We start from the raw sequence: 16,374 nt of genomic DNA, 5'->3' as shown, positions 1-16,374 counted from the left end.
AGTAAGCCCGGACGTCATCTCTGTCCCAGTGCTAGAAACTGGGATATCAAAGACCGGTTGCCACAGTTGTGGGGGACCTTGGCTCAGGAAAAGTTACAATAGCTTTATGACACCATCGCCAACTGAATCAGTGCAAGTTTCAAGGCCAGAGGGGTGCAACGTCATACTCATACGTGCGTCCATACTGCCAAGTTATTTTTAAATTTGATTTGATTTTGTAATCACTGAAGTAACATAACACACCCTCTCAACCCGCGAAGATTCATTTTGTTTTGTTCTTCCCTTCTGGAGATTTCACTTTTTTTTCAGACATTGTAGTTAGATTAGAAAATTACACAACTGGCTATTAAAATTGCTACACCAAGAAGAAATGCTGATAATAAAAAGGTATTCATTGGACAGATATATTATACTAGAACTGACATGTGATTACATTTTCACGCAATTTGGGTGCATAGATCCTGAGAAATCAGTACCCGGAACAACCACATCTGGCCGTAATAACGGCCTTGATACGCCTGGGCATTGAGTCAAACAGAGCTTGGATGGCGTGTACAGGTATAGCTGCCTATGCAGCTTCAACACGATACTACAGTTCATCAAGAGTAGTGACTGGCGTATTGTGGCGAGCCAGTTGCTCGGCCACCATGGGCCAGACGTTTTCAATTGGTGATACGCCAGTATGACGATGACGAATACACGCTTCCAATGTGCGTTCACCGCGATGTCGCCAAACGCGGTTGCGACCATCATGATGCTGTAAACAGAACCTGGATTCATCCGAAAAAATGACGTTTTGCCATTCGCGCATCCAGGTTCGTCGTTGAGCACACCATCGCAGGCGCTCCTGTCTGTGATCCAGCGTCAAGGGTAACCGCAGCCATGGTCTCCGAGCTGATAGTCCATGCTGCTGCAAACGTCGTCGAACTGTTGGTGCAGATGGTTGTTGTCTTGCAGACGTCCCCATCTGTTGACTCAGGGATCGAGACGTGGCTGCACGATCCGTTGCAGCCATGTGGATAAGATGCCTATCATCTCGACTGCTAGTGATACGAGGCCGTTGGGATCCAGCAGGGCGTTCCGTATTATCCTCCTGAACCCAACGATTCCATATTCCGCTAACAGTCATTGGATCTCGACCAACGCGAGCAGTAATGTCGCGATACGATAAACCGCGATCGCGATAGGCTACAATCCGACCTTTATCAAATTCGGAAACGTGATGGTACGCATTTCTGCTCCTTACACGAGGCATCACAACAACGTTTCACCAGGCAACGCCGGTCAACTGCTGTTTGTGCATGAGAAATCGGTTGGAAACTTTCCTCATGTCAGCACGTTGTAGGTGTCGCCACCGGCGACAACCTTCGTGTGAATGCTCTGAAAAGCTAATCATTTTCATATCACAGCATCTTCTTCCTGTCGGTTAAATTTCGCGTCTGCAGCACGTCATCTTCGTGGTGCAGCAATTTTAATGGCCAGTAGTGTATGTTTCCTTGAATCAAGTTGGAAGGACGTCAGTCATTTGAGGCGGTACTCACCGCTGGTGATGTCGAAGTGCAGGGGGTAGTCGCAGCGCGTGTCGGAGTCAGTGGCGAGCACGCGGTACACGACGGAGCCGACGGGCGCGTCGCTGGGCACGAGCAGGGCGCGCATCTGCGTCGAGAGGTCGATCAGCGGCAGGTTGCTCTGGGAGGGCGTGGCCAGCAGCAGCGCCAGCAGCACACCCACAGGCAGCCGCGGCGCCCGTCTGCAAGCACAGAGACAACGTTCTGGTCTACATTCCCAAAGAGACAGCTCTGAACGTGTTGTTGCAAATTAAAACGGTGATCCGCTCGAAGCATGCAGTTGTTGGTTACCTGTCGGTTCGATTAAATCCTCTGGGACCTGCTTAGCTTGGAGGGCAAACAGTGTACGCACACGAACTAGAAATCCTCCTCGTGTGTTCAAGCTCACACTTCTAGCTGCTAGTCCATACACGCTGTCATATAGCAATGGCCAGTGGTAGAAAGTACACCGTTGTTTCTGCGTAAACAAACTAGGAAGGAGACAACAAGCAGTTTCCTTTGAAGGAGTTCAGGAGTACAGAGGTCAGCTTGAATAAATGATATCGCTTACAGCAAAAAGGTGGCGTATCATTCAGTTTCAACTTGTGTTTTCTACCAGATGAAGATTTGGGACTTATTGTGTTACTGTCGCTCCTTGTCATATTGAAACTGAAAGACTTGTATGCTTTTTGTACGTTGTTTAGTTGGTTGGGTGTTAAGTGACGAAATACCAAGGTCATCAGACCCTCAATCCAGGTTTAGTTTATCCTGAATTAGTGGCATCGGTCAAGGACACGTTTTGATGCTGAAAGTATGTACGACTGGTGAGATTTTGGCATTGAACGCCATACTGACTCCACAGCTGAGAAAGAATTTACGGAGAAGTCTATGGATTGGGAGGTCATCACTCCCTCAATCCAGGTTTAGTTTATCCTGAATTAGTGGCATCGGTCAAGGACACGTTTTGATGCTGAAAGTATGTACTTCTGGTGAGATTTTGGCATTGAACGCAGTACTGACTCCACAGCTGAGAAAGAATTTACGGAGAAGTCCATGGATTGGGATGGTACTTAGGTCAGAGCAGACGAGAGTCTCCCAGAGTCCATCCAATGGCGAGGGAAGCTCCTCCCCACATCCAATCACTGCTAGCCTGATGAAAGGCGACGGCAGTGACAGAGCAAAGAATGCCCTCAGGTCAGCAGGTTCAGAACAGTAAAACTCAGAAGGCTAAAAATAATGGTCAGTAATAAAAAAAAGAGGAGAGAAATAGGTAAAACAGCAGGTGGGCGTCATCTGGGCTCTGCATGTCATGGGAGTTGACCCACCCAACGCTGTCCCACCCCTGCACCAGTCGGGTCCAGGCGTATAGAGCACCCATTATTAAGAGAGTGCTTTGTATACAATAGAAAACATCGTGCAGCAGAAAAGGAGGCAAACTGCACGTAAAACAATTAACACAGAGTAAGAGAGCTATGAAAGAGTAAGCTCGTCAAGGACGGGGTCTCCAGACTCAGCATGCAGCAGGAGGTGCTCCAATATGAGGTATCCCGCACCTGCTTCAAAAGTAGCTTCAAACCTTATATCTCAAATTAAAAACAACTTCCACAGAGAGAAAGGAGAACCAGTTCAACCGTTCGTGCACTGTCCGTCAGTATCTGAGGCAAACAATTCAGAGGACCATGCTTACCATGGAGAGCCAGAAGAATGGAGCATACCACCAGGATATGAGCTACAGTCTGTAAGGCTTCATAACTACAATGTGGGGGTCACATAAAATAAAGCTGTGGATTAGTCTGGTATGATCAATGCAGAAGCGACGTAGGACGGTGGATTCCTTCTGGGGGGAATGGAAGGAAGAGCACCATGCATCTGTAGTCTCGTTGATGGTGCAGAGTTTATTAGAGGGGACTCTGAGTGATCGACATCTTATTTCCACCTGCAAATTCGAACCTGGGACCAACAAAACTAATGGGGTGCAAGTAATCGTTTCTCTAGCCAAGTGGTCAGCCAGTTCATTCCCTAGGATACCCACATGACTTGGGACTCAGAGAAAGACAACTGAGCAGTCAGTATGACTAAGTACAATGAGAAAGCCATGAATAGTACAGACCACAGGGTGATAATAGGAACATGGGTCAATGGCCTGAAAACTGATCATTGAAACACTACATATTACTAAAATGAAGTTAAGGGAAGCTCTATCAATTAAGTGTAGGGCTCTGTTACGGCTGTCAACTTCACTGTAAAAAAACTACACGTTCCTGGCAACGACCAGTGTTCCTGACCAGTTTGGAATGTAAAAGTGTCCCATATTATCCATGGTTATAGAGCTTCCAGTGTAAAAGATGACACCTCATGAACAACTGAACATAACAAACGCCGAAAGGTCATGGGGTCGATTGAGACTTTAGGAACTTGGAATAAATCGGTCCTAATTCGTGGCTTGTGCAGCAACTGAGAGAGGGTGCACCAGAAAACACAGGGAGAACATTACAGGGAGGGGACGCTGAAATCCTGGCAGAAGGCTGTGGGTTTCATTCCATTTGGTAATCCCACCAGAGAGCAGGTATCAGCAGATCAATTCCACTTGAAAGCAAAAAGAATGGGGTACATTGGATGATCAGGGAATTTTCGATTGCTGATTGCACTGGAGACCAAAAGTTGGTATTGTCAGAACTGAAGAGGTAAGATCCCCACTACAGCTGGGAGACTGTCTAAGAAGCTAGTCCAGAAGGTGCCGGTGGCCAGACAAATTTCATTATGATCGATTCGGTCGAACAATTTCAAATCCGAATGTGTCGCCGAGCCATACCCTGGCAACCATAGTCCAGTTGGGATGAGAACAGTGCCCTGTAAATACGGAGAAGTGTGGCATAAACCGCATCCCAAGAGATGTGGGCAAGGAAGCAGAGAGCAGTAAGCTTCCATATGCAACTAGTCTTTAGTTGAATGATATGGAGCAGCCGTTTTATCAAAAAGATGTTGCAAGCGCTGGGTACCCAAGTAGAGTTCTGGGTGAGGACTGACTACAGTACAATGACAGAAATGTATGATACACGTTTTTGTAGGAGAGGATTGGAAACCACGGGAAAGGATCCACACAGTAGCCCACCAGATGGCGCCTTGGGGCTGGCTTTCAATGAAGGCTACAAAGTGGGAGCTGTACCAAATGCAAAAGTCATAGACCTACAGTACAGGCCATTGAGGCTGAATAGGAAGAGTGTGACACTCAGGACAGAGTCCTGTGGGACACCATTCTCTTGGACTCATGGAGAGCTGAATGAAGTACCAATTCGAACCCAGAATAATCAGTGGGATAAAAACCGACTAATAAAAATCTGGAAGGAGCTTCGAAAACCCCTGTCATGGTGGGTAAGTAAAACGTGATGGCACCAAGTGTTGTGTATACCTTATGTAGGTCAAAAAAGATTGCAGTGCGGTTTAGGCGTTTAGAGAAAGCCTATCAGGCTACTGTTTTCAAAGGAACCAGATGGTTTGTTGTGAATAATACCTCCCAGAAACCACACTGATTAGTGGACAAAAGGCTTGGAGACTCGAGAACCCAGCATAAACTGTGGGCAACCATCTTTTCACGTAAATTGCAGAGTACACTGGTGAGGCTATTCGTTCGAGAGATCTTGGGTTTTTACCTAAGTTAAGGATTGGGACGACGATACTGCCCCTCATTGTGAAGGGAAGACACCTTTAAGCCAAATATAGATGAAGACCCTGAGTAGATGTAGCCTTTGTGTAATATTCAGGAGTTGAATCACTTGATTAGGAATTGAATCGTGGACTGGGGTCGCATCATGAGAGATGGCAAGAGCCTGAAGCAGTTCCCAGTCAGTGAATAGTTCATTATATGATTCGGCTTGGCAGGGGTGAAACATAGAGGGACATCTTCAACTTTTTTACATGGTAGAACGATAGCTACATAAGAAGAGGACATCGATGGTGTCGCACAGTGGATCACACGGCGTTCTGCAAGAACTGACGCATTGGTTCAAAGTCTACCTTGAAGGACAAAACCGGAAACAGTTGCTGAGTGTTGGCAGTCCAGAAGACTGTGGATCTTGGCCCACACCTGGGATGAGGAGGCATACACTCCCAGGAAGAAGATGTAATGCTTCCAGTTATCGTTCTTACTTGTATAATTAGATAGCGATATTTAGCACGAAGTCTCTTAAAAGTAATAAGATTTGTCTGTGAGTGATGTCGTTTAAAATGTTTCAGGGCAGTTCCGGCATCACATCAGATATGTCTTGCACAACCTCGTCGATGCAGTTTGACAGAGAGGAGTCGAAGGTAACAAATAGGCATACAACTGCCAGAAGGCTCTTCAAAACACCCAAACTGGCAGTCAGTCCACTGCAAGGGAGGACTGCCTTACTGTGCACCAAGCACATCTTAGCCCCTTTAGATCTGTGGCTGCCATCCGAGAACTAGCAATGGACATCCTGAAACATTCTGTGTCATCTCGCACCATTGGCCAGACACCGGGAACAGTCGTACTAGGGAATTATCATACCCTGCACAGGCTGCCATTAACAGCGCAACACATGTTGCTGCATTTGGAATGGTGAACGGTGCCGTGTCAGGAAAACTCGAAATGGTGATTAAGGCAGAACATTGTGTTCAGTGATGAATCACAGCTCTGCCGTACCCCAGACGACCATCGTTGATGAGCGTAGCGGTGGCTGAGAGAGAGGGTCCATTCTTCAGATGTTCTGGAGAGGCATTGGCGTCATGGTGTGGGGGGACATTTTGGGTATGGCTTCAAATCACGATGTTATGATTGAGGGGAATCTGATGGCACAATGGTAAGCTACAGTCATCCTGCGTCTCATGTGGCAATATCGTGGTATCATTTTTCAACAGCACAATGCTCATCCACGTATGGCATGTATCTCTTCGACCTATCTGCATGACATTCAGGTGCTCCCACGACCAGCAAGATCCACAGATCTGTACTCGACAAAATGAATTGGGCCAGCTCAGACGTCAACTCCATCCCAGTGTTAGTATCCAAGACATCAAGGACCGGTTACAATAGTTGTGGGCCATATTGCTTCAGAAGAGAATAGAACGCTTTATGGCGGCCTTCTTAACCGGATTAGCGCATGCATACAGGCCAGAAGGGATAGAGCGTCATACTGATAAGTAGTCTTTTACTGCCAAGTTATCTGCAAGTTCGACTCGGTTTTGTAATCACTGAGGCACATTAGATACCCTCTCAACCTGTGAAGTTTCATTTCGTTTCGTCCTTCCATTCTGGGTGCTTCCTTTTTTCGTTAGGCAGTGAATAAATTTTATTGGTATGAAATAACAATTAATTCTTGACTGATGACATTGATTGGAGTCGTTTCTTTTATATGTACGTGATTTTTTTTATGTGAGTGGGGGCTCTGGTAATATTAAGTAGGGGTAGGAAGGTGGGGTGAGGCTGAGGGATTGGACAGGACATTACAGGGAAGGTATTGTTGGTAATGGCAAAGATCTGATGTATGAGTGCTAGGAGGCTGGAGGAAAAGATGGGTTGGAGCCTTCATTTCGAATGAAAAATGTGGCATATGCTGTGGTTGATTGGAGGGGTTAATCTCGGGGATATATTCAAGGTTTAGGAGGGGGCGACGATTTAAGTTGTGCTGGGAACAGATATGATGTATCTGGGAGAAGGTGGGATGAGTTGATAGAGCAGCAGCAGCAGACGACCTTGGTTATCGAAGACTGAAATCTACGGGAAATGTAGGACAGTTGCAATTGTTACACGTCTGCAATGAGGCATAAGAAATTTACGAGGTGGTGCAGGATAAGGGTGTGGAAGCTAGTCATATATGGAAAGTGGAGCAGAGTGTATGTAGTTCTAGGATTTTCTCCGATTCAGTAAATTTACTTGAAAAGGAAAACCATAATTTATGTATAATTTGTGCAGCATATATCTATTTCTACTTAATAACCAACAAACTCAATCATCGCGCATGATTTTTATATGTTCTGCTAATATTCTACTGAAAATATACGAGGTCTTGCTGAAAAGCAATGCCTCCGAATTTTTTATGTGGAAACTCTGAATGATTTTTGAATAACGCAAACGTTAACATTCCACGTGTTTATTCTTTATGTTTAGAAATATATTTCTCGACATAGTCCCTGCGAGGGACCAGTTTGTGGATACCGTCACTGTAGAATATTTGACGGAGCCACAACCACACCTCTGCTTGCGCTGCTTCATCGCGGTCAGAGTGAAGTCCTCGAAGGCGTTCTTTAAAATTTGGATGAGAAATGGATGGGCCGAAGACGGGACTGTATAGAGGATGATCGATGATAGTATACCCAAGGCGTCGGCTTGTTGCAGATGTCGCAGCGCTCGTGTGTGGTCTGGCAGAATCATGCTGAAGCGAGGGTGCTTCATGTGTGGACGAAATCCTCGACAATCGAAGGTCGATTACAGCACGCTGTTACACACGCAACCACATTGTTACGTTACAGCCGGCCGCGGTGGTCTAGCGGTTCTGGCGCTGCAGTCCGGAACCGCGGGACTGCTACGCTCGCAGGTTCGAATCCTGCCTCGGGCATGGGTGTGTGTGATGTCCTTAGGTTAGTTAGGTTTAAGTAGTTCTAAGTTCTAGGGGAGTTATGACCTAAGATGTTGAGTCCCATAGGGCTCAGAGCCATTTGAACCATTTTTTGATCGTTACACACTGCCATGTTACACGCTACAATTCGGAACCCTCTAGCGGCAAACGCTGCAAATATATAAACATGAAGAATAAAGATTTAGAATGTTAGTAACATTTGATTTATTTAAAGAGCTTTAAGAATATTCACATAAAAAATTCGGAGGTATTACTTTTCAGCCCGCCCTCGTAAAATGACGCAACTTTCTAGCTCACAGAGATTACACATTTCACAAAGATGGTGCTATATATATCCTTGCAATTTTGATATTATAATAATAGTGCCACAGGTAATCAGGGCACTTCCGATCGGGAGGACTGGGTTTTGAGTCAAGTTCGTTCATTCCGCTTCTGATCTTCCACTGTTTTCGTAAATTGTTTTAGACGTTATTAGACAGCGAGCTGTTGACTGTGATCATGGGTATACTTACATCTTGTTTATTAAGGTGAAACTGCGGAAGATAGAATATATCTTGGCAGTGCATACGTTACCGGTTAGCATTTTATGTTGTCTGTACAAAATTAAGACGTAATTCCCACATTCACTTGGATTACAGTGTTAGATTAATTAAACCGCTATAGAACTTTCTCTACCGAGTGCAGCTTCGTCCTCTGCCTAAGGTTTGGTTGGACTGTTACCATGGAAGCGTATGGAGTCAGCACGTAATTCGCTGTCACCAATGTGGGCTTTAGAAGCTAGAGCGTCTAACGTCCGAACACAAATGCATCATTGTAACTGGTAAGATCTTCTCAGCTTTTTGGAAGCATATAGTTTAGTTACAGAGTAATAGTTTGGTTTGGTACAACCAACGGTGGGAATCATTTTCCACCAAAAATACCACTAAATGGCGTACAGATTAAAAAAAGAAAAGGGTAAAGATAAAAGATAGAAGAAAACTAAGCTACAAGGCTGATTAAACACAGTGTAATAAATAGTATTTGTATGAAAGACGACTCTAACAGGCCCCTTTCAATGTATGGGACTACCACAGACGTCAACTCTGCCAGTAGCCGGGATATAAGGGAAGAAATTACTATAGTCTCTTATGTCAAGAGAGGGTACAACGGGTTTATGCGACCCTTCTCTACCGAATCACTACATGGATCCAGCCCGGACAGGGCGCATCGTCATAGTGATAAGTAGGCTGAAACTGCCAAGTTATTTGTAAATTTGACTCTATTTTGTAATCACTGCAATGACATCACACACTCTCTCAAACTAAAAGTTTCATTTCGTTTCCTCCTACACTTCTCGACGCTCTACTCTTTTTGCCAGGTTGTGTAGTGTAGTTAGCATGGTTCGCCACAGCTGCTAGACAGCTAGTAAAATATTATGGCAAATAAGTAAATCATATACTAATTATTATTAAGAACTAAAGTAGGACTAGGCTACGGTTGGAGAAGAAAGAGTAGATTAAGAGTATCTCGTTGTATCCCACTTTGCTACTGGATATCGCAAGTTAGAGAACTGTGTAACACTAGCCTGATGTCGTTGTTACGTGAACAGCAGACTGAGTTATAACATTCATTAGTAACGTGTGCATGGTAGAGTTGAGCGGCACTGCTCCTCAGCTATCAGACGTCAAGCTACACTTGCTTTACCGAAATATTATTGTTGCCCCTTTAAGGGATGGTATGGGATGAAGTATACTTAGAAAGAGACGCTAATGTCAAATTCAATTCATTCCGTAGTAAATTTGTCTCAATATTTCGAAGTTGCTTTCCTAAAAAATTATACAGAAGATCTGTTAAAAAACAAGCAATCCATGCATAACTAAGGGAATTAAAATTTCATGTAAGAGGAAGACGGAAGTTTATATAAAGGCCAGAATAAGTCAAGATCCGACATTACTTGCATACTACAAAAATAATTCAATATTTTGAGGAAAACCATTAAAATGTCCAGAACTATGCACATCCTAACAGAAATAAATAATGCAGGTAATAAGATTAAAACTATACAGGATATTGACGAAAGCGAGACAGGACAGCCAGTCAGTGTACAAGACGCTATTACAGTTAAACAACATGAAAATATTGTGACTCATAACTCACAAGTTGCAACTACGTTTAATAATCACTTTCTAAATGCAGCAACAGAAATAGGATTACGTGGTTGAGTTGAAGAAGAAAAAGAATATTTTAGAAATGCCATGGCACAATATTTTAAGCAACTAGAAGTATCACCAATATTCATACATATTATAAAAAGTGGATGGATGCGTGTGTGTGAGTGTGTGTGTGTGTGTGTATGTATGTTCCACATCTCCTTCTAAACCACTGGACCCATTTCAACCAAACTTGGTACACATACACCTTACTGTTAGGCAACAATCTCTGTGGGGGTAAGAGCTGCCTACCTATCAAAGGAATGCGACGGGGATGAAAAAGAAGCCTAGTCCATAATGCGTCAATTCCCAGACATTATTCATTCACTATTTCTGAATGAGTGCACTTATCGACTTGCAACAAACGATATAGATAATTTCAAAACTGTATGAAATATTTTTTCGCCGACAACCCCTACAAAATGATGAAAGGAAAAATGTTTATCGCTTACTACTTTTCCGCTGTTCACGCAGTAGAAATACCGCATGGGGCAGGACGTAATAATTTATTTCTTCTTTACTACTGACTGTATTCGCAACACCTGTTAAGACGGTATGCATATATACCACTGAATGTAAGTGCAAAATTATGTCAGTCTACGACCAATAGTTCCGGCCATATGATGCCATAAACGAGATGCGTGAAAAACTGTCGCATCATGCATGACGTTTAAATTTATTACTTCTTTGCTACTAACTCTATTAGCAATATATTTCGCAGGCTGTATCCACATATGCCGTCGAATTTACCTACAGTAGTAAATGATTGTACAGCATATAGTTCGGGAGATATGACCTCATAAACTTCAAGCACAAGACCAGACGCTGCGTTGTGTTGGCGCGGACGCACAGCTATAGACAAATACCTGGGCAGCGCCGTGTTCCTTCGCTAGTAGAATTATAAAAGTACGTACAACCAAAAGCGCATGTTGCGTTGGCAGAATTTCAAACAGAATTCTGAGAAGCAGTTGCAACTTTATCTCAGTAATGTCCTTAGGGTATATGCTATGCATCACTGGCACAAGGAATTTTTCCAGACAGGTTAAAATATGCAGTTGTTAAATTTCTTCATAAGAAAGGTGACAAGGCAGGCTTAAACAATTATCGTCCAGTTTCCTTACTGACATCTTTCTCCAAAATATTCTAAAAAGTAATTTGCTTAAGAGTAGTCTCTTACTTAAGGGGAAACAATTTATTTAGCATATCACAGTTTGGATTCCAGAAGGGTTGCTCGACTGGGAATGATATTTACACATTCAATCATCAAATAGCACAAGCCTTAAAGAATAAAATATCGTCAGCTGGTACTTTTCGTGATCTTTCCAAGGTGTTTAATTGTGTAGACCATGTTGCTCTCTAAGAAAAACCCGTTTTATGAACTGATGGCTTTACACATAGCTGGTTTGAATCATACTTAACAAAGAGAATGCAAAAGGCTATGCTAAAGAATGCAGACAATGTCGGAGGGTTGAGGGTTTTAATGACTGGGGAGAAATCACAAAGGGAGTCCCACAGGGTTCAATGTTGGATCCGCTCCTATTCCTTATACATGTGAATGACCTCACCTAACATTCAACAAGCAGAGTTGCTACTTTTTGCAGTCGATACTAGTGTTATAATAAATTACATCAGAGAGAAAGCAACGTAAGAAATGGTAAATGATATTTCCCAAAGAATCATTAAGTAGTCCCCTGAAAATGGACTCTCCCTAAATTTTGAAAAAAAAAAAGAACACACTATATTCAGTTCTGTACAACTAAGATAATCAGATGCAGCAGATGGGCAGGAGTCAATAAATAGGGTATAATGTTCTACATTGATGAAAACTAGAACTGGAAGAAGCATATTACTGAGCTTCTCAAACAATTAAGTTCAGCCATTTTTGCTCTTGGTATGATTGCTAGTCTTGGAAACAAACGAATTAACCTCCAGATATATTTTGCGTATTCAGTAATGTCCAAATGAATAATTTTTCTGGGTAACTCGTCACTGAGAAGCAAAGTATTGATTACGGAAAAGCGAGCAATAAGAATAATATGTGGTTTTCGGCCGCGGACGTCAGGTAGATATAACGACCTAGGCATTTTCTATGGAGGTAATGTAGGTACCTCTTCAAAGAGCTAAGCATTTCAAATGCGACGTATAATACATATATTCGCTAATGAAGTTCTTTATAAATAATCAATGGAATATGAGAAGAACAGTGATATCCATATCTACAATAGTAGAGGAAAAAATGACGTTTATTACCCATTAATGAAGCTCTTAGTGGCTCTCTTTCAAATTCTGAAGGTGGCAGGGGTAAAATACAGGGAGCGAAAGGCTATTTACAATTTGTACAGAAAGCAGATGGCAGTTATAAGAGTCGAGGGACATGGAAGGGAATCAGTGGTTGGGAAGGGAGTGAGACAGGGCTGTAGCCTCTCCCCGACGCTACTAGAAATCTACTCTGTAGGAATCAGCATGGGTTTCGAAAAAGACGGTCATGTGAAACCCAGCTCGCGCTATTCGTCCACGAGACTCAGAGGGCCATAGACACGGATTCACAGGTAGATGCCGTGTTTCTTGACTTCCGCAAGGCGTTCGATACAGTTCCCCACAGTCGTTTATTGAACAAAGTAAGAGCATATGGACTATCAGACCAATTGTGTGATTGGATTGAGGAATTCCTAGATAACAGGACGCAGCATGTTATTCTCAATGGAGAGAAGTCTTCCGAAGTAAGAATAATTTCAGGTGTGCCGCAGGGGAGTGTCATAGGACCGTTGCTATTCACAATATACATAAATGACCTGGTGGATGACATCGGAAGTTCACTGAGGCTTTTTGCAGATGATGCTGTGGTGTATCGAGAGGTTGTAACAATGGAAAATTGTACTGAAATGCAGGAGGATCTGCAGCGAATTGACGCATGGTGCAGGGAATGGCAACTGAATCTCAATGTAGACAAGTGTAATGTGCTGCGAATACACAGAAAGATAGATCCTTTATCATTTAGCTACAAAATAGCAGGTCAGCAACTGGAAGCAGTTAATACCATAAATTATCTGGGAGTACGCATTAGGAGTGATTTAAAATGGAATGATCATATAATGGTGATTGTCGGTAAAGCAGACGCCAGACTGAGATTCATTGGAAGAATCCTAAGGAAATGCAATCCGAAAACAAAGGAAGTAGGTTACAGTACGCTTGTTCGCCCACTGCTTGAATACTGCTCAGCAGTGTGGGATCCGTACCAGATAGGGTTGATACAAGACATAGAGAAGATCCAACGGAGAGCAGCGCGCTTCGTTACAGGATCATTTAGTAATCGCGAAAGCGTTACGGAGATGATAGGTAAACTCCAGTGGAAGACTCTGCAGGAGAGACGCTCAGTAGCTCGGTACGGGCTTTTGTCAAAGTTTCGAGAACATACCTTCACCGAAGAGTCAAGCAGTATATTGCTCCCTCCTACGTATATCTCGCGAAGAGACCATGAGGATAAAATCAGAGAGATTAGAGCCCACACAGAGGCATACCGACAATCCTTCTTTCCACGAACAATACGAGACTGGAATAGAAGGGAGAACCGATAGAGGTACTCAAGGTACCCTCCGCCACACACCGTCAGGTGGCTTGCGGAGTATGGATGTAGATGTAGATGTAGATATTCAATCTGTATATTGAGCAGGCAGTAAAGGAAACAAAAGAAAAGTTCGGAGTAGGTATTAAAATCCATGGAGAAGAAATAAAAACTTTGAGGGTCGCCAATGACATTATAATTCTGTCAGAGCCAGCAAAGGACTTGGAAGAGCAGTTGAACGGAATGGACAGTGTCTTGAAAGGAGGGTATAAGATGAACATAAACAAAAGCAAAACGAGGATAATGGAATGTAGTCGAATTAAGTCGGGGGACGCTGAGGGTATTAGATTAGGAAATGAGACACTTAAAGTAGTAAAGGAGTTTTCCTTTTTTTGGAGCAAAATAACTGATGATGGTTGAAGTAGAGAGGATATAAAATGTAGTCTGGCAATGGCAAGGAAAGCGTTTCTGAAGAAGAAAAAATTGTTAACATCGAGTATACATTTAAGGGTCAGGAAGTCGTTTCTGAAAGTATTTGTATGGAGTGTAGCCATGTATGAAAGTGAAACATGGATGATAAATAGTTTAGACAAGAAGAGAATAGAAGCTTTCGAAATGTGGTGCTACAGAAGAATGCTGAAGATTAGATGGATAGATCACATAACTAATGAGGAGGCATTGAATAGAATTGGGGAGAAGAGGAGTTTGTGGCACAACTTGACTAGAAGAAGGGATCGGTTGGTAGGACATGTTCTGAGGCATCACGGGATCACCAGTTTAGTACTGTTGGGCAGCGTGGAGGGTAAAAATCGTAGAGGGAGACACAGAGATGAATACACTAAGCAGATTCAGAAGGATGTAGGCTGCAGTAGTTACTGGGAGATGAAGAAGCTTGCACAGGATAGAGTAGCATGGAGAGCTGCATCAAACCAGTCTGAGGACTGAAGACCACAACAACAAGACTCAGAAAGGATTTCAAAATGCAGCAAAAATTTTTTGATCATTTTTCCAATAACATAAAATGTCTGACAGATAGCAAAGCAAGTCTTAAATCTAACATAAAATCATTTCTCCTGGACAACTACTTCTGTTCCATTGACGAATTTCTACTTAAAAACTGTTAGTTTGGGAAAGCAAGGAAGAAAAAAACGAAAAAAGAAAAACGAAAAACACTGTTATTAAGTATATTTGCATGAGTAGGCGTAAAATAATAACGTATTCACTAATGTTAAAACCAATCATGCATAGAAATCCTGTAAACGGATTCGTCCACATCATTTCTACCAAAGAACTGTTCAACTCATCTATGTAACATGTAACTAATAAACTAAGAGACTATCATGTTCTCGTGCTTCACCTGACCCTACCATACTTACCAAACGACGTTTTAGTGGTTATCAGAGAGAACCCCCTTGTGTCAGAATGTCGCATGTATTAGGGAGTATTCGGTAGACGATTGACGTCTCCGGTAAAGTGTGTTTGTTGTTAAATTGGAAGACTACTGCCGCCGAAACACAAGTTTCTATATTTAAGTTTCAGACTGGCGTACATTTTAAACATATCACAAATGAACACAGACATTACGCTCATGGCCGCATGGAACTACCTCGTAAATCGCGTTTAAAATGTCTCTGCGATGCATCAACGTTCAGCACCGGTCAGCAAACCGTCGTCAGCCATCCGTGTCTAAGACCGCTGCTAAGCCCTTGTATTACAATGGAAGGCGCCCTGGAGAGGAAAAGATGTTAATAGAGATACGAATTTGCACACGGCCTCCCTTTAGACATAAGTTTTCTAGGCAATTGTGGTGATTAATGTCATTGTCACATGCTCTCACTTTCGTTAAGAAACAAAAGTGTGTTTAAACCTTGCTGGTAGTCTCTTCGTTTATGTTTGGCTAAATGATAAACAAAAGAGGAACACGAGATTTTTCGAAGCATGAGATGGATATTCTTCTCGAACTGGTCGATGCGAATGCTTCCGTTCTGGAAAATAAAAGAAATGATGGCTGCCGTATAAAAGGAGAAATGTACAGTGTCTCGTTTCGGTTATTGTTATTTTTGTTTTTTCCTTTCATTTCGAAGACCTACGTCATTTAAATATAAAATTCATTAAATATATGCTAATCAACATATGTAATTTCCATTTTTATGAAAAATTCACATGTTTCTATTTCTTACTACAATATATACTACATAAAAGAAACCTAATCATTAAAAAAAGTCTTGAATTACCAGACTTTTATAAAAGACTGTTAATCATAACTTGATAATTAAAAAACTAAAAATTAAATTTTTTGTGTCTTTTTGTATGTTTCGCTGAAGGTAAATGCTCATGGAACATGCAACTATGTTTAAAAAAAGTTGTATCCACCTGGAATCGAATCTAGGACCCTCATGCAGCAGACAGTCACACTACAGCCGAGCCACACTGATTGTTGAATAACTTTAACCTTGTTTTAGCATATTAACCGTGGTCGT

The 16,374-nt window shown here is 42.6% G+C and overlaps 1 protein-coding gene across 1 annotated transcript in view; it reads right to left on the bottom strand.

Moving 5' to 3' along the window:
- LOC126128123 (cadherin-86C-like) overlaps nucleotides 1–16,374 on the bottom strand; it is a 334,718-nt gene that overhangs the window by 275,133 nt on the left and 43,211 nt on the right. The window contains exon 2 of the mRNA XM_049915150.1: nucleotides 1,542–1,750. Coding sequence (XP_049771107.1) covers nucleotides 1,542–1,750 — 209 coding nt within the window. The remainder of the gene's footprint in view (nucleotides 1–1,541; nucleotides 1,751–16,374) is intronic.

The sequence above is a fragment of the Schistocerca cancellata genome, chromosome 1, assembly GCF_023864275.1.
Source record: "Schistocerca cancellata isolate TAMUIC-IGC-003103 chromosome 1, iqSchCanc2.1, whole genome shotgun sequence".
NCBI lineage: Eukaryota > Metazoa > Arthropoda > Insecta > Orthoptera > Acrididae > Schistocerca > Schistocerca cancellata.
This window is presented reverse-complemented; position numbering and strand designations above follow the sequence as displayed.